At 34.4% G+C, this 27,334-nt stretch overlaps 1 protein-coding gene across 3 annotated transcripts in view; it reads left to right on the top strand.

Moving 5' to 3' along the window:
- Positions 1 to 4,020: 4,020 nt before the first annotated feature.
- COL5A2 (collagen type V alpha 2 chain) overlaps positions 4,021 to 27,334 on the top strand; it is a 135,749-nt gene continuing 112,435 nt past the window's right edge. For 2 of the 3 annotated variants that reach the window (XM_039844219.1, XM_039844221.1), the window contains exon 1: positions 4,021 to 4,352. In XM_039844219.1, the coding sequence (XP_039700153.1) occupies positions 4,256 to 4,352 (97 nt within the window). In that variant the 5' untranslated portion in view covers positions 4,021 to 4,255. Of the gene's footprint in view, positions 4,353 to 4,394; positions 4,511 to 27,334 lie in introns of those variants that run through there. The other variant, XM_039844222.1, reaches the window with a different exon arrangement.

Here is a 27,334-nt window from a genome sequence, read left to right as displayed (position 1 = left end):
GTAAAATTTGGATTATAGTTTAATTTTCATGAGGTACAGTGGATAGAGTGGTAGAAGTTTGAAAACTATATTTGAGACTGTTGTTTGCACTGTGTGACTTCTGAAAAAAATCACTTAATCTCTCTCAATCCCAATATTAAATGGTGATGATCATCCTGCTCATATAATTTTACTGGGTTATTGTGAGTCTCCAAGAGTATGTGTGCTCGAACAGTATGCGAAAAGTAGGGTGCTATACAAGCCAACATTATTGATCAGGTCATTTATGATTTTGGTCACAGGACTCTCTATAACTGCTAAATGTTATTGTTGATCGCCTTAGGAAACAAGACAATATTTTAAAATGTAAAATTGTACACTTTTCTCAAAATATGACTTATGCTAAAATATAAACACCCAGATTAAAATGAAAGTTCATATTTTAAGAATTTAAAAAATTTTAATACTAAAAAGAAAATATTTTTAATTGTGCCTAAATATAAAAAGGTATATTTTTAGTACAAATATTCAAATAATGGTATTTATTTGAATATTTATATATTTATGAAGTTCGGATATAGAGAACACTTATAATTAAATTCGTTGGTTCATATATTTACTTGAAAAGATATTACACTAAAGACATTTTAGGGATTCTCTCAGTATTATCATTTGTTTAAAAAAAATTAGTGACAGAGTTTAAGTTAAGAAAATAAACATCATATAATTCCTTTGAACCATGCTAAGGGAAAAGGCTGTACAGCTAGAAAAGGCTGTACAACCTGGATCTAGTCATTCTTGACATATGACTCGATGCAAGTTATTTAGCTTCTGTGAGCTTCCATTTCCTTTCTTCATCTGTAAGACAGGAGAAATAATAACTTATAGCATTTATTTGAGGATTAAGTTAATTAACACATATAAAGTGCTTACATAGTATTTGACACATAGGAAGTACCTAATGCATCCTAGCCATTATTGTTATTGTCACGATTATTATTTTCACAGTAGCTTTAGCCAGAAAGAGAATCTATTAACAATATGCAATATTTTTCCGTTCAAAAATTATGGTTATGCTATTTCATACTGTATAAGTGCAGAGATGCACCTACTCAGTTATGTGCTCTTCTATTCTAGTACCAGTGTCTCTTCCTTTAGATATTTGTTATACTAGAACCATCATTTTGCTAATCTTCTGGGGTCGACATCTTAGAATCACTTTTATTTATGCTCATTGCCACTTTTCTCATGGCTGTTCAGTTGTCAAGTTCTATTAGAAATTGGGCTCTGATGATGTAGGGGGCCCTTAGAGTGTAATGTATAATGAAGGAGATGTGGAGGGGAGTGACAAAGGGTACAGAGGGATATGATATTGTATGTCAACTATACTTTAACTTAAAAAAAAAAAGAATGCAGAAGGAAGGATCAATCGTGGAGGGCACCGAGACACCTTTTCTTCTGAGATTGGAAGTGTTGGTGTCAGGTAAATCTAAGAGCGAGTAAGCAGTGAGACCATTCGCTTTAGAGTTAGACATCTCTGAAATAAAATCCTAAGTCTCCCACTTATTAGCTGAGTAAACTTGAACAGGTAAACTTTAAACCATAGTTCCTTATATGTGACTTGAGAAAAATAAATACCTTTCAGGATTGCTGTGAAAAACAGAACTGATAAAAAATTTACCCACTAGGCATATGTTATTATAATTTGTTCACTTGAAATGGGTTTCGTTGGAACTGCAATAGATTTCTGAGCTTCACACTCAAGCACTGAGGCCTAGAATCAGTTCTTCAAGAACTAAGAAATGGTCAAGTTCTCTTTCCCGAATGCAATCACATCTACTAAGCAGACACACCTGGTCAACACCTATGTATGCTTTACTGTTTCCTAAATTGAATGTAGGATCCCAAAGCAAAACATAGTAGAAAAGCCCAAGTCACAAAACTCGCAAGAATAAGAGAGAATGCTAATTTAACTCAGTTCTCCTGCAAATGTTTTCCATGGCCCTGTCATACCATGTGCTTTTGGTAGCTGGAAAGAAGACACTGAAACTGGAGGGGACTGTGAGAGGTTGATTGTGTTTTTCATCTATCTTTCTTATAAAAGCTGTTTACATTTAAATGTAAAATGACTGTATTGATGAGCTGATAATAACCATTTTAATAACAGATACTGAAATACTGGTCTGAGCAAGCACTGAGCATTTATGTATACTGATTCTGCTATAAGTCCTGCGATCTTATCATCTTTGTATCCTCAGCATCTAGAATACTGAGAGTTGTAGCTTCTCCATAAATGCCTTTTGTCTCTGCACGTCAGTTAAGATTCCACACAAGGTGCCTGAAAATTGTGCCATCCCTTTGGTAATAGGATGTTTATGTCTGGCATGCCAAGAGAATAATTAAATTTTCCCTGCAATTGTTTTCCTAATACTCTTTTTGAATATTTACCAAGGTGTTTTTCAAGTCTTGGTCTGTCTCAGATATTCTAGAAAAAATTAGTAGAAGGTTGACTTTTGATTCTTACTCAGTCCACTCATTTTAGTGAGAGCAGGCCACCCCTGCGGAACAGTGTGGTGGTGACGGAAATAATCAAAACGAGGCAAACCTAAGTGAAAAGTTAAAATAAAAGCTATGGGGTTAGATCTGCTTACTTGGAAAGTTGGAATACTTCTGGAATACTTCTCCAGAGATTCTAGTTCCAAAGCTAAAGATTCCTGGACTTCTTCTATTAAGAAAAAGTAATAATAATGCATTACTAATCTCACCCTACACTGTGTTCCTTTCTCTGAGTTTGTACTGGGCTTAATGCACCTCACAATATATGCTTTGGCTGATATTTATTTGTTTCATGTTTATTTTCTTAGTGTCTGCATGTATTCCTTGAAGACAGTGGGCATGCCTTTTATTTCTTTTGTGTCATCCTTTCCCACCCAGTGCTTAGCACAGTGCAGGGTACCTGCTCACTGCTGAGATTATAGACAGTCGACTCACCTGCATTGTACAGAACAGCCATTCTGATTCTAGGTGGACTCAAGGTAGCAAATGTATTAGATTATATAGAATACTCTGAGGTCATTAAGATCTTGGCAAGCACAAATGTGGCTCAAAAGTTCATGATATTGCTCTTAAGTGGCATGCGCAACTGAGACTACCGTATTCTTGGAAAAGTCGGTTTAGGAATAATAACACCACCATCTACTTTTATGTGGCTCTTTGCAATTTGGAATTTAATCATATATTACTCATTCGAGTGTCACTAAACCCTGTACACTGGTCAGGGCAAAGCCCTTTACTCAGATGGGAAAATTGGAGCACACAGAGATAAAGGACTTTGTGTTTACAAAATTGGTGAGCGGCAGAGCTGATATTTGAAGTGAGGCTTTCTGCATCCAAATGCAGTGTACTTCCCATTCCTTTATGCTAGCATAGTACACTATTTTTCTACATAATAATATTCTCTGGGATCTGCAGATGTAGCCCCCTACGTAAGAGAGATAGAAAGACAAGGAGAGGACCTTAATTCAAGGTATGATGCATTATAGATTTATTTGTTTAAAACAGTTTCTTCACCTGGACTTTACCTGGACACAGTTTTAATAGTCCCTTTCCAGAATCTGGGAAAAGAAACATAATCTGGCAAGGAGACATGTATACTTCCTCTTTAGTCAAAAGAAAGGGTTAAAATTTGATCCTTTGAAAGTGTAAGGGGGACAAGAATCCTGAATTTTCTAGATGCCAAAAACTAGGCTAAAAGGCTGTATTGCCTCCCTAATGTCTTTTTCAGCTTATAGGGAAAAAGTTAAGGGCTGTGTGTCTAGGGGAAAGGTTAGGGAGGGGAGGATACTCTTTTCTTCTAACAGATTTTCTTAAAAGAAAAAAAAAAAGAGAGAAATAAACATTTATTTTTGTGATTAAGCCCCATTATGTTTAAAACATAAATGCAATAGGGACAGTTTAAGGCACAGAGGCTCGTGTTCTGATTTGGTTGTTTACCATCAATCAGACCGTTGCTTGGCAGACACTGGATGGTTATGAGCCTGAACAAGCTGAAAAGGGGCAGGAAAAGAAGTGGAGGCAGCATTCTTCCTATTTAAAGCTGCATCGCTTGAAAAAAGTTTTCGCAGTCTGTGCTGGAGCTGGTGCTGAAAAAGGGGGTTTGCAGAGGCTGCCCTGGGGCTGGTGCTGAAAGAAGAGCCCACAGTTGACTTCATGGTGCTACAATAACCTTAGAATCTACTTTTTACTCCCAGGAGACCCACATGTCTACTGTTTAGACATGATGGTAAACTGGGTGGAAGCAAGACCTCTCCTCATCCTTACTGTTTTATTAGTGCAATTTGTCTCAATAAAAGCCCAGGAAGAAGACGAAGATGGTGAGTTTGCCGTTAGCTTTGCTCGTGTTTATTGCTAGGTTTGGGGAAATAGGAGGAATGTTAAGCCTCAGGAAGAGCACGAAGAGGAGGTTCTGGTTTGAAGTTTAAAAGGGGGCTGACAGCACCTGGAAGCAGCTCGGAGGACAATAGGGATATTTGTAAGTCCATAGCTTCTACATCTGCTGTTGGGAAGAGTATACTACTGAATGTTTCTGGGGAAACCTAAGATAAGTCCTTTTGCTTGAATGTGGAGAATGGGAAGTTTAAAAGAAAAGAAGAATGCTTTTAAACGGAGCACTAAAGGCACTTCCAGTTAGAGGAGTTGTGTTGTGTGGGCTGGAGTTTTCAGAGCAAAGAAAAGTCGCAGCAAAAGCTGGGTAGGGTGGAGTCATTTTTGTACGGAACTTCTGCTGCTTCATAAAATTCTTTGTTTAGAAAAACCTCTGCAGCCACTCTGATAACCGCTTTTTCTTTGTCTTTGGCTCTTTATTCTTTTCTCTTTACAGACTTTCACTTCTTTCCCATTTGCATTTGTGATCTTAAAATCGCTTTTGCTTACTGAGAGACAGTCTCCTTTATTTCTCCATGACAGAGGCTGATAGAAGCCAGATTTCTTAAACTGTGGTATTTTCCCACCCTCCTGACTTGATTATCAGGACAGTAGTGGTTCCCTGCTGGATGGTGGAAGGCAGGAAATCGGCATTCCTATGTATAATTTATTTATCACTGAGTGTTTGCATGGACATTATCTTTTACATACAACTTCCTTTTCTTTTTATTTATAACAAATCTTGCCTGGCTACCATTTATTTTTTCCTTTGCAATTTGCATATATTAGGGGTTAGGTGATATGATATGGTTAAGCAAAAATGCATGGATGATATAGAATATAAGAAAATATTTAAATTGGTTTCAATGATTATTAAATCCTTACTCTCTAGGGCTGAAATTTAAATACAGACATGTACTCGCTTATAATAGGCCATTATAGCTTTTCATAACTATTTAACATCAAACTCGAGCTTTTAAAACTTAGCACATTTATTAAACTTTTCTGTTACTCTCTTTCATATATATTTTTGTATATATATATATACATACACATACATACATGTGTATATATTTTTAATACCTGCTTCTGTGCATTTTTGCTTTCAAGATGTTTATAAAATTAATCTGGGGACCACAAGTTATAAAAAACATTTAAAGAGTGAATACCCAACACTCTGTCCAGAGTCCCATAGAGGGGGCACTTTCTAAAATCTTGCCACTTATTATGTTACTTTTTATGTTTTAAAAATCAGTCAGTTTATAAAAGTTAGAAACTATTGAGTTTCTTTGTAATAATGTGAAAAATGTGTTGTTTAAAAGAGTGGGGAAAATAATTGAATAGGAAGTGGAAATCAGGAAAGGGAAGGAAAAAATACAGAAAATTAAATACAAATAGAAATTCTGATTATAAAAGGAACTTTTGACTCCCCTCCCCTACTGAACTACCAATGACTTTAATTTAAAACTTAGGACAATTTTCCTTGTTAATGTATTTTAAAATAAGTAATTTTTAATAAATATGGAAATACCTGAACATGTGAATAAACTAAAGGAATGTTTCTTAAAGTATGTGGTATACGCCATATGTTAAAAGATTTTCCCAAATAGTTGTAATTATTTTGTAGTTGTTTCTGAAAAATGAGCAGAGTTTAATTTTTGTTAATACTAATTTACATAAATGTTAGGAATGGGATGCTTGGTGCAAAAATGTCCCCAACTCCATACCAGCCCTTCTCCCCACAATATAACCAAATAGCACAGAAACTGGAATTACAAATATCAGATTTTACCGAAAAAGAGCAATTGCTTGCATACATATTACAAAAAAATATATTCTTCTATTTTATTACTCATCCTAACAGAATATATGTGATAAATTTCAATAGCAAAATAAAGTAGTAATAGCCCTAATTCAAAGTAATATAGAAAAGAATTTCAGAATCCAGAGCTACATAACTTCTATTTACTTATCATACATATTTTGGTTTAAGTTGTATTGTGTGATACTTGTAAATACTTTATTTTCCCTGTTCAGGCTTGTCAGAAGCTTAATAAGTGTCAGAATTTTGAAACTCTATGTGATTTTAAGTTTGAGGAAGTGTAAACTTAGGTAGATGCTTTAAACTAAAGAAATATCTAAGGCATACAAGTACATGTTTCCAATTTTAACTTTAAGTCAGAAAATATGATATTGACTTTGTGTACAGATATATCTCCTTGGAAATGTAGAGGCCTGTTATCACATGTATGTTCATATTTATAAATTTTTTTTTCTTTTTAATATTTCAAGGTACATTTTTCTTCTATTTGGCTGTGGTTATTTACCGGAAATGTAAAACATAAGCAAAGCGCTTGCCTGATAGAAATACTTATGAATGATGGGATTAAAGGAAGTGAATAAAGTTTTAGGCCTTTTAGGCCAAAATCATTACTACTTCTCACAACGTTTTAAGAACTGAGTTGATTTTTTTAAATTTGTAAAACTGAAAGGAGAAAGTTTGGGAGTTGGGGTTAATTTTAGTTGAAACTATTAAGAAACAAAAATCACAGTTAAGATGACAGAATCAGCTTTTCATGAGTTTTTTATGTGTCTGTTTGTGTGGTAGAGGGTGCTTTGAAAGGTTCCCATTTGTTTTTTTATAGGAGAAAATACTAGTGCATTTATAGTATTTTTATCTTACTAAATAAAGTTCCGATACCCAGTGAGCTATATACCTTCTCATTATTAGAAGTGGACATACTTAATCTTAGAAAATAATTGTTGATATCTATCATCGATTTCAGCAACAGAGGAGCAATGGAGAGAAGGGAAGGTGTAGAAATGTATCATTTTATTTCTAGGGGCTGTAAACATCAGCACTTTTCAGAGGCCAGGTAGGTAACATAAACAAGTGAAGCAAGGGAGTGTTTGTACATCAACAGGGGATGATGTGCCTGTAGAGAACTGAAGATGCATACCTACTTTAAGACATTTGAAACTAACATTTTCAGAAAGCATTGCATAAGCCAAATACAATATATCTGAGTGCCAAGTCTGGATCATGGACCATAAATTTGCAACCCTCTTGTTACAACCCTACACTGTTATCCTGGACCCAAACCAACTTCTCATTACTAAGAGATGAGGGTCTCACAATCTTTTCTATATCATGATCTCCTGCCTTTTTATTATATATGTCTGCCATTTATTTCATCATTAAAATACAAATATGAAGAAGTAGATGCTTAACACTCAGCAGTACTTAGATGTAATCATTTTAAAGGAGTTAGAGAATATGAATATATAGCTTGTTCAAGATACTTGTTCACTCATAAATTGTTTTAAACTCATTTCTATTGAAAACAGATACTTTGGATCATTTAGTACATGCAAACTTTTCTTTTATAATAGATATTTTAATTTAGGTTCAGCTGCACACTGCAGAATGCAGTAGTTTAAACAAACAAAACTAAGGGTTTTTTTTTTCCACACATGAAAGCAGCTTTTAGTTAGGTAGTGAAAGGCTGGTACATTGTCTCTACAAAGTCATCAGGGATTCAGTCTCTTATAGCTCTCTACTTTCATATCCCATGGTAAAATTCTAACATTGTGGTCCTAGATGGCTGCTGAAGCTCCAGCCATTACATTTACTTTCCAGATATCTATGTAGAGTGTGGGTGACAAAGGCTGTGATTCTCTCTTTTTTAATGGAGATTATTAAATATTCCTACCATTTAAACTTACTTATAGTTGGCCAAAATTTAGTCATATGGTCACACAAATCTATAAGGATGGTTAGGAAATAATCTTTTATCTAGGTGGCACCGCAACATACTCTACTAAATAGAGTTATGTATGTTATAAATGATATAAAAGGGAGAATAGCTCACAGGAGGTGACTGTAGTCCCCACCACAGTGAACAAAAGTGTCAGCCACTTTTGGTGGAATAGATCTGGTTTCAGTGGACAGAATGTAGTTGAGTCACCAGATCTACTGTGGTTATTGTTCGTTTCTGAGTAGACTATGAAGCCAAGAACACTGGATGGCACTTAAATATTAAGTAGCAATTCTTTGTTTCTTTATCCTCTTCAGAGAAATTTAGAAGTACTTATAACTTTTATCCAAACTAAAGTGAGCCTTTATTTTGAAGAGTATATATATTTATATATTTATAGATTAGTAGATAGGTATAGTGAATGCTTTATATTACAAACACATGTATACCGTGTTTTGACCATGATTCTTTGGGTTAGTTGGTAAGCAATCCACAGTAAGTATTTAGCTGGCTATATAACCACCTGAAATTCTTGTTACTAATAATAGATTCTGGGCTTCCTCTTTTCCAAATATCCTGATTTAGTGAATTTGAATGGGATTTGGGAAGCTTTCTAGGTGATACTGATTTATGTTGGTGAACCACTGTATTAAATCTCTGCCTTACATGCATTGGATCTTGATATGGACCAGTTGGCTTCCTGTTCCAAGGCTACACACTGTGACTTTGGTAATAACTTGCTATTGTAATTATTCCTTTCACTTGTAAGGCTACCTAATTAAAGTTTGTAGACAAACCATCGCAGATTCACCATCATTTCTGGAAAAATAACTCAAGGCTCAAATCCTCCTCTTGGTTGGGTAGGTGAATCACTCCATGCTAAGGACACAAGTTATTAAAACTTGTTTCTAGGTGAATATATAGTTTTAATTTTCTTTCTTTTCTCACTTTTACTTCCTGCCCTTTACACTTTTAGCGCTATCACCGCAGACCTGAAATTCATTGTGTTGACTGTTCTAGAAGTACACATAATGTAGGATGTGTGGTAAAAAAGGAAAGAGAAAGCTTCGTTTTGGGGATCGGAGACTTAGAAGATTGAAATCATATTAATCCATGGCCACAGAATTAAATCTTTTTTTTTAATCAAACAGTTTGGTTCTACTTGAAGGATAATTCCTATGTTATCACTTGGCCTTATATAGCATTCATAAAATGTTTAAAAATGAATCAGTCACTTTTTGACCTAGTGCTTTTTGCTTTTAGACTATAACATGGAAAAGTTTAGATTTTACATATGAGAGATATAGTAATGGTAAGGTAAAAAGACTAAAATTGTTAATTATTCGTTCATCTAGTATATAAGTTTGGGCAAGTTGCGCAAGTTTATATAAGACAATGGAATTGTTAGGAAGATGTTGACATTTCAGTTTTGTTCTAATTTTCTTTCCACATAAATTTTATGGTTATTTTACCTAAATTTCATGTAAAACTGTTGAAGTGTTATATTCAGTATTTAAAAGAGTATCTACTCTTGGCATTGCATGGGGGGTATGTGGATAGTATATTCTATGGGAAATTTTGCCTTAAAGTTGTGATCATATTGGTGGTCTTAGTGGTTTTATTTTATTTACGTTTAAAACTAAACCCTTCAAAAGAAATCAAGGTGGTTCTATCTTGTACCGAATATGTTCTCTAAGGAACAGTGTATTAGGTAAATTGTAATAGTACAAGATTTTTACCTACACATTGCCTTCTACAAAGAAGTCAGTAATGTTAACAATATTAATAAATTAATATTAATATATTAATGTAACTTTGTCTCTACAGCTTTCTGGTATAATGTTCAAACTCAAAAAATGCTTATATGCTCTTTTTTAAAGTTGAGATCTAGGAAGGAGAAATGACAGTCACAGTTGTTTCTTTTCTTTTTTGAGTGTCTGTTCAATCTGAATTATAAAATCAGTTTCAAGATGGCAACAGAGTATATTTTTGGTGGAAACATGGCTTGCAACATAAGCATCACAGCCTTGTGGTAGTATAAAAACTTTAGTAAGTGAAGTAAGCCTGAGTTCAGCCATCACTGGAAGGACACCTAGGTTCTGGTCCATCTCTGCTATTTAGCAGTTTTGCAACCTAAAGAGAGTCATTCAACCTCACTGGGCCTTTGGGTCCTCACCTGAAATTGGGGAAATTGTATGCAACCCTGTTAATCCGATGAGACTCTTAGGAGGATCATCTGGGAACTTTACCTGAAAGTAATTTTAGAGCACTTAAATGAGACACAGAAAGTGATATTATTATCTGATTTCAGCCATCACTGATATGAACCTTTGTGGTCTATTTTTGATTTTCACCAAATCTTTGAATTTATTTTGAAGAACCTTCTAGATTTGTTGTTTTTCTGTATTTTGTTTGTTCCTCATCTCCTGAGAGAACTTGCTTCATCAATCATGCTCTCTTTTCTATAACTTTAATTACTTCCTTTCTATGGGCTCTTTCCCCTTCGCCTGTAAACAGTATAGTTTTCTTTCTGCCTCCATGCCCTCGCTCATTCCACTGCACTCTGACTTTTTCCCCCTCCATTCTATTTAAGCTGGCCTAGGAAGATGAGGACTGGCATGTGTGATGTACCTTTCTCACCTCCTGTTAGTCCTTTCTCCTTTGTTTGATACCATCGACCACCAGCTTTCCTAAACTACTCCCTGAAGATTCTTGCTCTACCATCCTGACCTTTCCCCCTTAGCTTCATGGGCTTCTTCTCTTCCTATAATCCTTAGCACTTTGTTTTCTCATAGGATTTTTTCACTGGTCCTTTCTGTATATTCTCTTCCTACATCATCTATGAATCTTACTCACTCTCAGGGTTTTGCTCTACAGCTAAATGCTGATAATTCTCTCTCTCCAAACCTGAGCTTCCACATGAACTTCAGAATTCCCAACTTCTACTGGATGGGCTGTAACCACTTTAAATTCAGTGTATCTAAAACTCAACTCATTATCTTCTCTCCTAGACAGGATTATCTTTCTTATGTAGTCCTTATATCAGCTAATGACATCATCCTACCTGATGAAATTGAATTAAAATTCAATTAAAATTGAAATTCAAGCAAAATTTCAATCATTCATGAAACCCTACAATTTTACCTGCTAAATATTTTTCAAATATACTTCTTCTATGCTGTAAATGCCTAAATTTCAGCCCTCATCGTCATTATTGCAGCAATCCCTGGCTTATTGCAATAGCACCTAAATTCGTCTCCTTGCCTCTCAGGGGGCCACTGCCCACCGGCACGTATGTAGATCCCATCCGTTGCCACCGTGATATATAACTGAAATCTGATTATGTCATTACCTTCTTTAAAACTTTTGTTGACTCCCAGAATGTGAAGAAGAAAATAATGTTCGAGCTCCTAAGCATGGCATATAAGATCTTCCATGATCTGGCCCATTTCTAGAATTTTAGTCACATCAGCTGTCATTCTTTGCCTGGTAATAAGGAATTACTTGTAATTCTTACCTCCCACCTAACACACATACACACACACACATACACACACACACACACACACACACACACACACACACACACATTTCCTTTTTTGCCTCTACTTTCTAGGTTCTACTCCATGTCATGAATTTATTTTATGTCTTAGGTACTTAAAAGTTATTCTATACATATATTCCAAATTAATATTATTTTTCAAAATTAAAAAAATCTTTCCACCATTTATTCATTCAAGTATGAGTGAATCGATTTCAAATTCAGATTTTGCAAAATATATTTGCATATTCTTGGGCAATTTTCTTGATTTTTCTTTTAGTTTTTTCATTTATAAAATTGGAGTAATAATATTTACCTTAAATAATTATCATGAAGACTACCTGTATATAAATCACTTACACAGTAGTATGGCTCCCAACAAATAGTAGGAGCTCATCAAACTATAGTTAATATTATTACTCTGTTACTATTTAATACTAGCAATAATAATAAATGCTTATAAGATGATTATGAAAACCAAAATGTTAGATGTTATAGAAAAAATAAACAACTTTTGCTCTCAAAGAGATTAAAGTGTATGTAAAACTTAAAATGTAAATTTTGTATACATTATGGTCATTTTCACAATACATCAGTATTTTCATCGAATACTAAATGGTCTGTATTTTAAGCCTATTAAAAAAGTTTATTATTCAAATAGAAGAATTTTATTGTATTGTCTTCTATGTAGGTTTACTACTAAAAAAAACCAAAAGAAATAAAAACCTCTTTCTATTGGAGACTTTCTAATGACCATGTGATTTGAAACATCACTCCCCCTCTCCTGTTTCACACTCTCCCACACACATTTCTTTCCCTGAGATTGTTCCCAGTGTGTGGGCAAGCCAAGCATGATCCATTACATGCCCCAGTGCTACCTCATGCCTGTCTACCATCTCTGTCTGTCTCAGAGTTTTCTTTTTGAAAATACGATCGTCATAAAAGTCTGTAATAAAAGTTGGAAGCTTATTTTCCACACTGTGCATCGCTCTGGGTTGTATTCGAAATGAGAGTAATTGCTTCACTGCTCAGGGATTTACAAGGCAGCGCCCAGGACTATTTGGATACAAAAGTAGGGTGACCATCTTTTCCCAGACTTGGTAGCACATCTCTTCATTTTCCAAAGGCTGCTGGTTTTTTCACTCCCTTTATTCCCAGGAGAGTTTTGTGAAATTGGCTCCAGAAAGCAAAAGATGATGTAGGATGAAGACACATTATTCATACTCAGACTTTCCGTATTTTACTGCACTTTTCTTTCTTCTCTGTTTCTCAGACTTTAACAAAATGATGGGTTTGACTTGGAAGGAGGTATGCACATGGAATTTTACCAGATAATTTGTAGCTATGAATTCTTTTAATTAAATCTTTGCTATTTAATATGGTTGTTCTGTGGCCATCGGCTTTAGATATTTTTTCATTATGAAATTCTAAAAATATGGATAGTTCCCATAGCAAATACAATTTATTTATAGAGATTTAATATTTTCATTGGTCTTAAATAGCAGTTATATGCTTATTATTTGCTCCCATAGTAGAACCTATTAAATTCATCTATGCTAGTCTGAAAGTATTTTTAAGCCTTTTCTTGCTCATTTTTCCAGAGCTTTATATTGAAGAAGTGATTAAGTTACAGTTTAATTAAGAACAACATGTTTCTCACATTAGTGCTAAAATTTTAGCTAGAATTTCTGGTAGGATGGAATGGTGGACAGTGAGTTTAACTGGTGACCATGGGAAGATAAACTGAAAAAAAAGAATTCCTAGTTTTCTGGTCTTTGGCTACAAACATAGAACCTCTGAAATTTTATAAAAAAGGCTTATACTTTCAGAAGGGCACAGGCCATTCCAAGACAAATGAGTGATTCCAATACAAGCATTTTCTTTTATACAAGTTTGTACTGGAAAAAAAAAGAGCGTTGGGGCCAAAGAAGGAGGAGCAACTAAACATTCTGTTAGGGAGCTTGTCTTCAAGCCTTAAGGTGCCGTAAGCGTTAGGTCTTCCTGAGTGCTCATTAAAAAATTTCTCACTTCTTTTCTTTCCCTATTTCCTCTTAAATCTTCATCACTTTTGGTTAGCTTAGGCATGTGTTTGTGTTTTTATTTTTTCCCCTTACACATAGTAAAACAACTGAATTTTGCTGAGAAACAACTAATAATTTCGGAGATGGTGGAGTTCTCATTAGCCTGGTAAGATTTCAGTATACTTAGAATCTGTTTGTTTTATTTTTTTAAAGAGGGGTAATTCCTTTATGTAGAGAATGAGACAAAATCGAAACAGAATTAGTTCCGCAGAGATAAATTAGTGAATAAAAAGTTCCATTGGCAGTGTTTGTGTTTGGGTACATGGAAAATGATGTGACAAATTAAATTAGTATTTTTAATTATAATTAAATTACTATTTTAATGCTGTTTTGGTATATTCAGCATATAAATATGTTTCATAAACTTGCCAAAGGCACACTCACCTGAGCTACCATGTGTCCCTTCCACATTTGCTCCAAGGGTGCAATGTTGTGAAAGTCCTAGGAGGATGAGCAGGTACAGTTCTAGGAAAACAGTTTTGAAATTGATTATTTCATTTATTTTATTTAGGGAAATAAGCTTTTAATTTTCTTTCTGTTTCAGGGAAGGGCATTCAGGATTCTGCTTGGGAATCAAGGTCTTACAGTACAGCTCCATCTGGGTGTTGCTTTCTCAAATTTTGCATTAAATTACAGACTCTTACTTCTAGTCTGACCTATCAGAACTTGTTTTATGGGCAATTTTCTTGATTTTTCTTTCCTATTCCTTAGGGAACTAATATAAAACACATGCCCCCTCCAAATATTATTCTAATGCACAGTTTTAATAATATTACTCTCTTGTAATGCGAGCTTGTTATATGGTCATTTGCCATTTTGATCTTTCTTTTCAATATTCTCTGGCCATCTGAATCAGCTGACGTTGTTGCTCTGGATGAAAACCCCAGAATCACATGGATTCTGGGGCTCATACCATATAGGCAGGTGGAACAGAGCAGTGATGGACATTCTGTCCTTGTCCAAGAAGGATTCTACAATCAAGACATTAGAATCACTTCAAGTTCATTTTAATAGAAACTTTAAGTTGCCTAAGTGTAATCAAAATGGAATTTTGCCTGCCAGATTCCCACTGTTTCTGATGAGGACTTTTGAGTCTCTTCAGCATAGAACCCTATGATCGTATACCATTTGGAAGGCACAAATGCATGATGAGAAGATGAGTCCTCTGTGGGTATGCAAGGATTCCAATCAACAATTGGCTCAGATAGCCTCATTGAAATATACTGAAATATAAAGCTCCAGGCTGATGTGAGGCTCCATGACCAGACCTGCATCATGTTATTGGATTTATTTAGAGAATTTCAAAGAGGTTGGGGAAGTTTGTGATATCTCTTAATTTTTGTTCTTCGATTCCTCTTAATCATTTTTAACCCTGTATTCCTAAAACATAGTCATTTTAGAATAAATAAGCAAATAAGCCCTACCACAGTACCATATCTATTCTTTTGTGCTAACAGCATATATACTGTCAATTAGGCCGATAGGCAGCGGGAACAGGGAATCCATTGTCTCACAGTGAGATTTTTTTTGATTCTGGGAAATTCCCTCAGTTCCCAATCATTACTATTTTTCTACAATGAGAGCCTTTAACATTTGGCAGTTTATACATTTAGAACTTCTCCTTTTCCTTTTAGTTTCAATAAACAGTTAATAGAGTGTGGATCTCTGGAGTCTCACATTTAAGTCTTGACTTTGCTGTCTGCAACCTTGTGACCTTGAGCAAGTTACTGATCTTTGAGATTTGGTTTTCTCATCTGCATATTGGAGAATTAAATTAAAATTCTCAGCACTATATAGGCACTGAAGAAAAGTGGATATTATTAGTACTTTTAGGACGCATTCTCTCATTGGTTTTTCCATAACAGAAATAATTTTCTCCATAACAGAAATAATTTTCATAATATCATTCCCACTTACTAGGTTTGATAGGAGAAAGGATGGGGAGCAGTGAGTCCTAAGCATCTGGGCCAGAGCAGAGAGTAAAAGGGAGAGTTATAATTGGGAAGTTTGAGATGGCAGTAACATATTTTTATTTATAGTATGTTTTTCCCTTGGGCCAGGCCTGTGCTCAACTCTTGATTATTTACCAAACAAGTCAGGAAAAGCAAACCAGCAAAAACCCTTAAAGTTATACTTTGGTATTAGGATGCATTTCACAAATTTAGCAGTGTATATACTCATTTAATTTTATTCTTTTTTCCTAATATAACGATTTTGGCAATTGTTTGCATATTAGGTTCAGGTAGAGTTGTTCAAGAAAAATGAAACTGTGTTCAATACATAAAACATTTATTTACTTTCCTGATATTTTAATGATGTCAAGACAGGCTTATTTGAATCCTGAGCAATGTTTCTGTGAGGGATGGCATGCACCTCCACTTGGGTGGTCAATGAAGAGTAAGGAGCTGTGTGAGCTCACTCAACTTCTACTAACTCGACATGGCGGTAGGGACCAGAGAGCACTGACCCTGAGTCAGACGACTGGAATAGAGTCGTGACTCTCTCCTTATAAATCACTTATAAATGTAATGTGTTGGTGCCTTAATTTTCTCGTTTATAAATCAGGGATAACACTTTTTATTTTACTACCTCACAGGTTCAAAATAAAGAATTCATAATATTTATGGAAATTCTGTGTCAGCTGTAAAGGCCTCTATAAACATAGTGTTATTAATTTATCATGCCTTCACTGTGAAGAACTGTTACCTGAATGCAAATTAAAAGTTTTCTTTTAAGTAAATGATAATGTTAATAATCCAAAGGAATATAAGACTCTTCATAAAAATGAAAGAAAGCAAAGTTGCTTTTTTTTTAAACCTTGAATCGAGGCAAGTAAAATACCCTGCTTATATAACTGTTTAGAAACCTCCCAAAGCTCCCAAATAGGAATTAAATAGGAAAAAATAAGAATAGAGGCTTTGACTTGAGGATAAACAGAACAGATGGAAAAACAAAACGTGGTTTCTCTACTATAACTTGACTGTAGTCTCTCTACAAGCAAAAATGTAGCTTCCTGGCAGAAGGCTGAATCCACTATTATTACTACTTTTTCCCTATTCATCTCTCTTCAGGAAGCCTGTCTCAAAATCAAAGCTAAGCTCTATGGGCCTGTTTGTAGTATGGTTTCCCTTTTCCCTGGGTCAGAAGGTGACTTTGAGCTAGAAATTTAAACTGGTGACAAATATCCACAACAATCTGAGCCAAGTGTTTAGACAAAGGTTCTATCATCCCTCAGGCCTGTCTACTTTCTGGTATATTTTAGGACTCTCTACTTGTACAGAGAGAAACATGCAGTTAAAGAGATTAGGGCCTCAACTAAATAGACTGTTACATTCTTTCATGAATGAATTGTGGAAATAATTTTAAAGAAAAGCTTCTAAATTAAAACTGGACCAATGCACAGGAAATCTGCATTCCAGTTGCAGCTATGTCATGAATTAACTTGGTGACTTTGTGATAAGTGACAAAAATTCTCTGGGCCTCAGTTTCCTCCTTTGTAAAGCCTGTGGTATATTATCTAGGGCCACTTCCTGCTCTGAAAGTCTATGACTATAGAAAGTTTACATAAATTTACTTCACATAGGTCAGATTTGTGCTATGCTACTGGGAAGAGTCTCATGTACATGTTTTGGTAGATTGAGGCACCATTATAATCTCTAAAGGTAATATGTGTCTGTACTTTTAAAATAGGATTTGAAGTTTTGATCCAGATTTCTAGTTACTTACCTATGATTCATTTAAGGAATACAGCTCCCAATTTGTAACTTTGTAAAATGATCTGTTTTTCAGCCATTGGTTTTACTGTTTCCAGATACTGTTTGTTGTAAAAGGAGATTGTGAAAAAAGAAATCACAATAATTTGGCAACAAATTTTGTAGATTTCTTATTAATTTTGAACTTTCCAACTAAAGGGAAAATAGGAAAATATATCATGTGTTGTGTTACACGGTTACAACCATAAGACTCAGTGTTCTCTAAGTACTTTTTGCTATTCTTTTGAATAGTTAGAATTTAGCAGTGTCCTAGACTCTTGCCTTTACAGCTGATAGATTAGTCTTTGCAGTAGAGACTCTGCTTACTTTTCCTGACAACCTACTAAGCTACTTTTATCCAGCCTTAAAAATAAAAGAAAAGAAAAAGAAAAATTGAAAGGTTACGGATTTTTACCTGAGGAGTAGTACATCATGGGATTGTTGTATTTGTTCTTGATTCCTTATTTTACATTTATTCTTGAGTCCTTATTTATTTATTTATTTATTTTTTTACAGTAATGTTTGTTGGGAGATATATATGTATTCATCTGAATATTTGGAAAGTTTGATTTTTTCCATTGATATTTCTTGAGCATAGAACTTTTGGGAACATGCTGTTTGTCCTTTTTCTTCAGGGACAACGAAAGTCCATTTCCGTGTTTCTTTTCCCAATTTCCCTTTTTTCACGAATAATGACCTAGCCCTTTAAACACTTACTCTCTCAAGTCCTGCTAGAAATTCACTCCCAAGCAGTCTGGGCAGAAAACAGCCTTAAAAGAAAAGTCTCTACAAGAAGCATATGTGTCTAATCCAGGTGCATAAAAAATTTAGATATAAAACCCAACAAGATTTTAACAATTACTCACAGATACCCACATCCATGTTTAAATCAGAGATGCCAGTGGAAGAAAACTATCAGGGTCTAGCTTAATATACTCTTCCATAAGTGAGACTTGGTTATTTTAAAGCACTTGACAATAATTTACTTTTGGGGGGAACATAAATCCCATTCTATTCACAGAAGCCAATATAAAAGTATGTTAGTCACATTGGAATTTGCTTTAGATGATTCTGCAAAATTTGACTTACTATTAAAAGAAATAGTACTCTGATCTCAAGTTATGGTGATTTCGACTTGCTTTTCTCCACAGAGGAGGATATCTCCACCATGCAACCTATGAGGTAGTTATTTTGATTTCTTCATTATTCACTAATTCAGTAAATATTTACTAAATACCTATTGTTGAATAGGTGTTTTACTAGATGATACAAAAATCAATATTTAATCTTTGCCCCCAAGGAGCTAATTGTCTGATGGGGACAAATTAAATCAAGGACAATACCATGTGGCCTGATGGAGGCACTAGGGTCTAGGAGGGGAACATTAGGAGACATCCCTGCCGTATAGTGCCTGAGAGGTGGAGGGCTGTGGGGAGAGGTGAGGAAAGGTCTCAAAGAAGGGAATACCTGAGCAAAGTCATTCCCCTGCCTTCACTTCATTATATCCTTTATCTGTGTTTCATATTCTCCTTCAAAAATCCACATTTTCACATCATAGTCAAGTCTGGTGTGCATCCTCCTTGAAACCTTTTTGATTATCCCAGACATCTTTACTTTTTTTGTCTAAATTATAATATCTCCCCTTTTTAGCACTTAATAGAATCTTTTATGCATTGTTCATTATTTTAGTTTTACTTATTAATAAATGTCATTGATCTCTTAGTTATATCATATGCACCTTAAGAGTAAAGAAAGACCTTCTCTCAAACTCAAGAAAGTCAGATACAGAGCCAGTGCAATGCATATAGTAGGTACTCACAAAATGTGATTAATAATTCAAGGAAAATCTATTTCTCTTCATGGTTCAAAATCGAGTGCCTTCTCTATGTTAATTATCAGGTTGTTGCCTAATAACATTACTTAGTCTTGCCTAAGTTTTTTTATACATAACAGCAAACTTTAAAAAATTGGAATCGGCTTTTATGTATAGATTAGCTATATTGTGTCTTTTTGTGCAAATCTCATAAAAATACATACTTGAAAGCATGCTAATTGGCTACTAAGTAGAAATAAAGATAATTTTTAAGTTACTTATTTTATTTATAGTGACTTTAGTTAGGCTATAGGGACACAGAGATAATTATTAACACACTATCCTGCATTTAAGGGGCATCTGTAATGAGGGGACTATGAACAAATAACTAAAACACAATCTAATAAATATGATGAAAAATAATTGCATAGAAATATCCAATTCACTTGTGAGAGCAAGGGTTGATTTTTTGGAGGACACAGACTCAAAACATTATGGATGTGTGGTGAGGGATTTAGTATTTAACATAGAGATGGCAGGTATTGACTATTCTTTTCCCATTTCCTATCCATTAAAAAGCTGAATTGTAAAGAGAAAAAGAGACACAGGATCATAGTTGAGATAAGAAATAGAGTCAAGTGAGGAATTTTGTTTTGTTTTGTTTTGTTTTCAGATGATGAGATGGGATGTCTATAGGCCGAGAGTAAGTGTCCCGTGGAGAGGGAGATGTTGAAGTTAAAGAAAGGGCAATAAAGATTGATCAGGATACAGAAAGGCCCATGGGGTATAAAAGTAGAGGTGTTATCTTCAAAGGGAAGACTGGATGTTATATCTTTGATACTAGATGCAAGGAGGCAAAGATGCACATGTAGCTTCAGGTTAAAGTGATATGTTAAGGGTACAAAGGGTGACAATGAGAGGTGGTTGTGATAGTTCATGCCTGAGTACATCAACTGTTTTAATTGCCTCAATTATTTTAATGCCTCAGTTATTTTAATACATCATTTTTAAACAAAATTTAATCAACTTAATTAAATCAATTAAATGACATATATTGGGATGTTATATGAGACCTACTCTTCTACCTACTTCTCTGTTCGTGTAACATGATGTGAAGATGAAGTTATCCGTAAGCCATTTGTTTTTATTGGTAAGGTTGGGTAAATATCAAACAGTTCCTACAAATGCTTTTACATCATGATATATAATGTTTCTTTTTCCAACTGGGCAATGTGCTATTCTTTTGGATAGTCAACATCAACATTCCATCAGTTTCTAACGCCTGATCATTTATTTGGTCCTCTTTCACCCCCTCTACCAGGTGTTACCAAATCACTAAATAAAAGAGCTTCACTTTCTCAAAGGAAAGGCTAAGGTTTTCTGTGCTGACAGTGGTCTATATTCAGTTGACATTCATTTGTAGAGTTTTCTGCCTCTGTAAATAATAATACCGCACTATGTCTTAGTAGGATTGTACAGTTCACAAAACACATTCATGCATTTGATACACATACAAAACCTAAAAACCTTGATTTACATATGAAGAAACTGAGACTCACAAGAGATAAATGATGCAGTGGATGTTGGATATATAACATAGATTTTCTGGCTCTCAATCCATAGCTCTTTCAATTGTATCTTATAAAGAGGGGAAAAGGAAAGGAGGAAGATAGTTTTAATCAAGAAAAGCATTCCACACTATGTGAAAATCAAGGTTGTTCAGTGTCACATTCTTAAAGACCTCAGAGAGACTAAACCTGTGGCAGGCAATAATTAAGAAAAGTATAATTCAATCTTGTAGAATCTTAGGTTTTTGTTTTTTTTTTAAGATTTTTTTCAGACCTGGAATTTGGGGATTATTATGAAGAGCTGCAGTGAGGAGGAAATAACCACACAAGTTTTAACTTACCCAACTAAAAATTTTATTTGAGATGAAATAGGAAACATTGTAAGTGGGAATCTGCATAGAGATGAAAACAAATGCTATCACAGGACAAGAGCCAAACATGACTTTTGGGAAGAATAATAAATAATGCTGGTTTAACATTCGCTAAGACACCTCTAATCATTAGGCTTTTTCTCCTAGCTTTATATACTATACTGATTATGAAATTAATGAGATAGTCATTGGCCAAATATTATTGAGTGTTTCCTGGATCCCTGGATTCTAAGTACGATGTTAGACACTGAAAGTAGAAAGAATAAGAAATAGTCTTCATACTTAAAGAATTCCAATATGAGAGCTACAACTAGCTATAGATATTTATAAAGAACGAATGGATATATAAATAACAGCATAAATTTAGATGAGTTTAGGCTGGTCTATAAATCAGTTGAAAGCTATAAAGACTAGACATCTGAACCAAACATATTCAGCAGGAGGATCTCCAAAGCAAATGTTTATTTGTTAAAAAAAAATTTTCTTCATGCTGTAGTGACATTTTTTTTTATCAAAACTTTTGTTTGAATTTCCATGAAGGTTACAAGTGAGTTAAAAATTTAATCATTTGCAGAAATGTTTTACTAATTTTTGTAAATGCTGTCCATTGATAATCAACTGGCCAATAAAATATACTTGCCTGAATTCTGTGTACCAAGCAAAGTGCTACGGTGCACTTAATCTATATATTTATCAATAAAGTCAGAAGCAGAATCCTGACTTTTAGAAGTTTCTGATTTAGTTGCAAAGTAGATACTTGAAATAATTAGGCTAAGAAATAGGATATATAAACACTGAACAAAAATACATTGAACTTTTGAGAATAAGCCTAGAGTAAGTTCAGGAAAGGAAAAAATCTGCTGGAGTTGTAAGAAAATGAGTGACAGTTTCAGAAAGGAAGCAAGCAAGAGAATATAGTGTTGTGGAAGCCATCAGAAGGGTTCTTAGAAGAGTTCATTTGTATCTCTGTAATTGTATCACAGAGATCCAAGGGAAGGGTGATGGAGGAAAGGTGCTGGATCTGGCACTGTGGAGTTTTCTGATGATCTTTGAGAGAATAGTTGTCCAGACAGTTATGAAGCAAAGTAAAAATTTCCAGAGGTTAAATTTGTTATACATGCTAATACAGTCATGCATGGCTTGCTTACTGATAGGGATATATTGTAAGAAATGTTTGTTAGGCAATTTCATCACTGTGAGAATATCATAGAGTTGTACTTACACAAACCTAGATCTCATAGCTTCCTATATGCCTAGGCTTTATGGTATAGACTGTTATTCCTAGGCTACAAACCTGTACAGCATGAACTCTACAAGACAACACAAGATTAAATCATGTGCAAGAGAAAATTATGCAATCAAGAGACAGGTAAACACTTGATGTATGAGGCTGCTACCAGTGTAACACAGCATACTGTTTTATAGGAAATATTTTTTTATAAGTAGAAAGAGTACTTTCCAAAATAATGATAAAAAATACAATATAGTAAATACATAAACCAGTAACAGTCATTATTACCATCGTCAAGTATTATGTAACTGTATATAATTGTCCATGTTGTACTTTTATACGACTGGCAGCATAGTAGTTTTGTTTACATCAGCATCACCACAAATGTGAGTAACACATTATGCTATGACATTATAATGGCTATGATGTCACCAGGTGTTAGGAATTTTTCAGCTCCATTATAGTCTTATGGGACCACGGTCTTATATGTGGTCTGTTGCTGACTGAAACTTTGATATATGGTGCATAACTGTATATTAAGTAGCCATTGTGTTATATATTTAGCTAAACTACTACTCATCTAATTTTAATTCCATATTGTTTCCTAATCCTAAGGACCTATTGGGTATTATTAATGGAATGCTGGGTACAATTTGTTGGTGTTTCCTCTGCGTTAATAGTTTTAATGCTAGGAAATATTTGTAGTGCTGGTGAGGTATTGTGCAAAAGTAGAAGACTGTGGTCAGTAGATTAGATAACAGAATCACAGGTCTTTTTTCAGCTCCTGGACAACTCCAGATATGTGGTTGTGCTTCTTCAGGGAGAATTCCTACAAATGAGATTGCCAGATTGAAAGATAAAGAAGAAAGAATCGGGCTGTGATTGTGTGGCTTACTTAGCTTATGGAGACTTAGAACATGTCCTATTTTTCCTACAATAACTTTTTATTAGTCTTTTAGAAAATAAACTTTTTAAAAATTAAGGTATCACATACATATAGAAAAATGCAAAAATCATAAATGTACAGCTCAATGAGTTATCACAAATTGAAAACACCCATGTAACCACCACTGAGGCTAGGCTTAATTTTTAATTTTCCATTTTTGTTTCAAGTAAAAATTCAGAATTCGAGTATTTCTACACCAGTGTCAGAAATATACTCTATTCCTGAATGTGTAACATGAACAACAAGCACTCATTATTCTAGTCAAAATTCTTTGATGGTGTGAAGAATGATATATTGCAACCTATGAAGTTTTTCCAAGTGCCATTTTTTTCCACGACAGAACCAACACTTTTATCCATAACACCAAAGGTGGAGGACTTTTTTGTCACATAGGCAGAGCATTGGATTTGAACTCAAATCTAACCTCTGGCACAAAGTGTTTAATGGTGATAAAATCAAGGATGCGATAGTTACTTATATTACATAAAATAGAAGTGAAAACACATCGCAGAAAAAAAAGAATCACACAAAATTCTCTGTGGCTTGATGATATTTAATCTATATGTGACAAGAATACTTGTTACCATAAAAATAACACAAATTTCCCTAAATTACTCAATAAAGTCATTATCGTGAACCTGATCAGTCATTGTATGTAGCTTCAGCGATTGCTGTGCTGATTCTCAGAGACTCTTCTATTAATTACTGGCATAATTACCTAAAAACTTTGACTTTCTAATTAAAATTCAGCAAATATTTATTGACATGTACTGTGTCTATTATTATTTCAGTTTATTATTTCAGTGATTTATTGATGGTAAGAGTCTTCTTTTTTCAAACCAGCACATACCGGGGGGAGTAGGACATTTTGGCCAAACTCTTGGCAAAATTTTATTTCAAATAAGAATATCACAAAACATTTAGTTCCACTGAAAAATTAGCCCACATTTTATTTTTGTCATCCAAAGCACATTGTATTCCAAACTTCCTGTTACTGGTATGTGTGAAATACATTTCGAAATAAAGAATAGTTGAGGTTGGGATCCCATGTTGTCTACTCTGTTTAATCAGGTTGGCAGAGTGGTGCAAATATCACTTTCTCTAGCATAAGAACATAACAGAATCCTGTCATTATTATTGAAAATAAATTATGAGATTATATACCTGTTCTTTTTAGACTTTTTATTTAAATACCTTTAACATGCCTTGTTAACTCAACAAATATTTTAAATTCTTCTGTACCACTGTTTTGTTCTTTTGCTTATTTTGGGGTTAAATTTCTGGATATGTTATTATTTGTATATGCTTTAATAAACATGGAAGAAACAAATTAAAAAGAAAGCAAATTTATACAACTTTCACTTTTAATGTGATCTAGTGATATTAGCATTATTTATATTCAAATTTTCATATATCTCACAAAGCTCATTTAGAACATTGTATTTTGCTATTCTGTCTGTCTATCATCTATCATTTAATTTTCATTGAACTGTACATAATGCTTGGCTACTTGCTTTATTATAGTCTCAATGCTGAGTGCTGTCTGTTGGGGAGATGGGTGAAAAATATAGAAGGCAGTCAGAGCTATGACATAGTCATATTAACAGTTGCCTAGGCTGAATTTTCCATTTTGTTGATGAGATGTTATTTTTCAGCTACCATGGCAACTAATCCTCAATCATATTTCCACTATTTTATTGCAAATTTTTAGAGTAACTTAGGAGACCATATGCTTATTATATTCTGTAGTGTGAATTAATACTGGATTTTGTACTAGCTTTTTTGGACATTTCAGAAGATAATGTGATTTTACACTGTCAGTTTAATAGAATTTTTTCTTAGATAACAGATTCAAATATTTGGCACAAAATGTAGTTGAGACACATCTATATATCTTGGTATGTATAAAAATAACAGTATTTTTTTATTAATGCATCAATATGTGATAATATTTTGCTTATTTAATGCATATATCTCATTGGGGCAATCTGTCCAACAAAGCAGAATAAACAGACTCTCTAAATTAACATATGAGGGCAAGGTCATCAGTATATATCAGGAAACGGAGCATATATGAAAATTCCAAGTGTTGACAAGTCCTTATGAAAGGACAACATATCAAAAAGAGGAAATAATACATTGATTTGTTTTCAAATGTAACATAAATTATAATTTCCCGGTGTCTTTTATTCTTTTATTTTTTAATTCTACAGCCCTCAACATGCATTGTCAAAAGCTAATTCCCTAAAAATGGAAATTAAAATTCACTTATTTAACAAGTATTTATTTATTGCAATATTACAGACACAATCTGTGGCTCTGGGAATATAGCAATGAGCAGGTCTCTGACCACATGGAACTAGGATTCTACTGCAGAGTGTGGCTCACAAATAACTGCTCTTCAAGAATGTCTGTGCTCTAACTCTTTTGACCTGTGGATAGGTCACTTCACAGCGTAATGGAGAATTGAGTTTATAGATGGCATTATGACTTTAAGAGGGAGGTTAACCTGAATTAGCTGGTGAGCCCAGTGCAATCACAAGGGTCTTTACAAGAGGCAGGAGAGATGCCATCAGGGAAGACGATACAGCAGAGCAGATGGAGAGTCACAGGGAGAGATTTGGAGATGCTGCTCTGCTGATTATGAGAACTGAGAAATGTTCTCGGTGGAACCACAAGCCAAGGAATACAGGTAGCCTCTGGAAGCTGAAAAACATTGGAATGGAAGCTCTTCACTAGAGCCTCCAGAGGGGATGCCATCACCTTACTTTTAGCCAGTGAGACTAATTTGGGACTCATGACCTCCAGAACTGTAAGGTAATAAATTGGTGTTGTTTCAAAACCACTAAGTCTATGGTTGTTTATTATAGCAGGTATTGAGAATTAATACAGTGGGATAAGACAATATATGAACAAAATATTTTTTGTATAAAATAGATAATTCCTGATAATAAGTGATATGAAGGAACGAAAATAGAGTAGAGTTCTGGAGCTGTGTGGCCCAGTATAATATCTGTTAACCATTTGTAGCTATTTAAATGTAAATTTCATTTAAAAATTAAAATTTAAGTGTTTAGTGTGGCTAGTGACTATTATATTGGACAGTGCAAATAATAGAATGTTTCTATAATCACAGTAAGTTCTCTTGGACATGGCTGTTCTGGAGAGTGGCACTACTTTATATGAGGTGGATTCTGTTTGTGTGAAGAGCTGAATGAGAAGGAAGCAGATATGTGAGAGGCCATAGGAAAGGCATTCCAGACAAAATGAGCAAAATGCAGAGAAATCAGTGTTTTAAGCAAAACGGATATGATATAGAGCATTTTAAAACCTCCCAATGTGCGTTAGAGAACATGATTACCATTTATTTTCAAGTATCCATAAAGAACCACTCATTCATTCATTCATTCATTCACTAAGCATTTACTGACAGCCTGATTTATGCCAGATAAATATAAACAAATCGAATATGACAGAGATGCTAAACTAATGGAATTCACATTCTGGTAGTGTTTTTCTTTTAAAAATTATGGTTTATTTTGATAGTTTCTGAAGGCCATTGATTCGGTAGTGGAGGGTTAAACTTCAATTTTGCATTGTTCTAGGGAGTACAAGGGAAGTGGAGAACTGGCGGGATTCTGCTACACTGGGGACTGCCTACCACCTGTCCAGTATCAAAGACATTTGCCTGGTCATTTTGTGGAAATGATTCCCTCTTGGCAAAAATACAAATTACATCAGTGGAAGAAGGAGAAATAAGAGTCATGAGTTATGGCTCCCCTAGCAAATGAGTCTCATCTTCAGTAAATTTTGTTACGTCCTTTTCCCAAGTCTTGACTTAGAACTTTATCTTGATAGTGTATGTTTACTGT

The sequence above is a fragment of the Pteropus medius genome, unplaced genomic scaffold (genome assembly GCF_902729225.1).
Source record: "Pteropus medius unplaced genomic scaffold, Ma_sr-lr_union100, whole genome shotgun sequence".
In the NCBI taxonomy this organism is placed as follows: Eukaryota; Metazoa; Chordata; class Mammalia; order Chiroptera; family Pteropodidae; genus Pteropus; species Pteropus medius.
The sequence above is the reverse complement of the archived record's forward strand: the minus strand, read 5'-3'. Positions and strand labels throughout refer to the sequence as shown.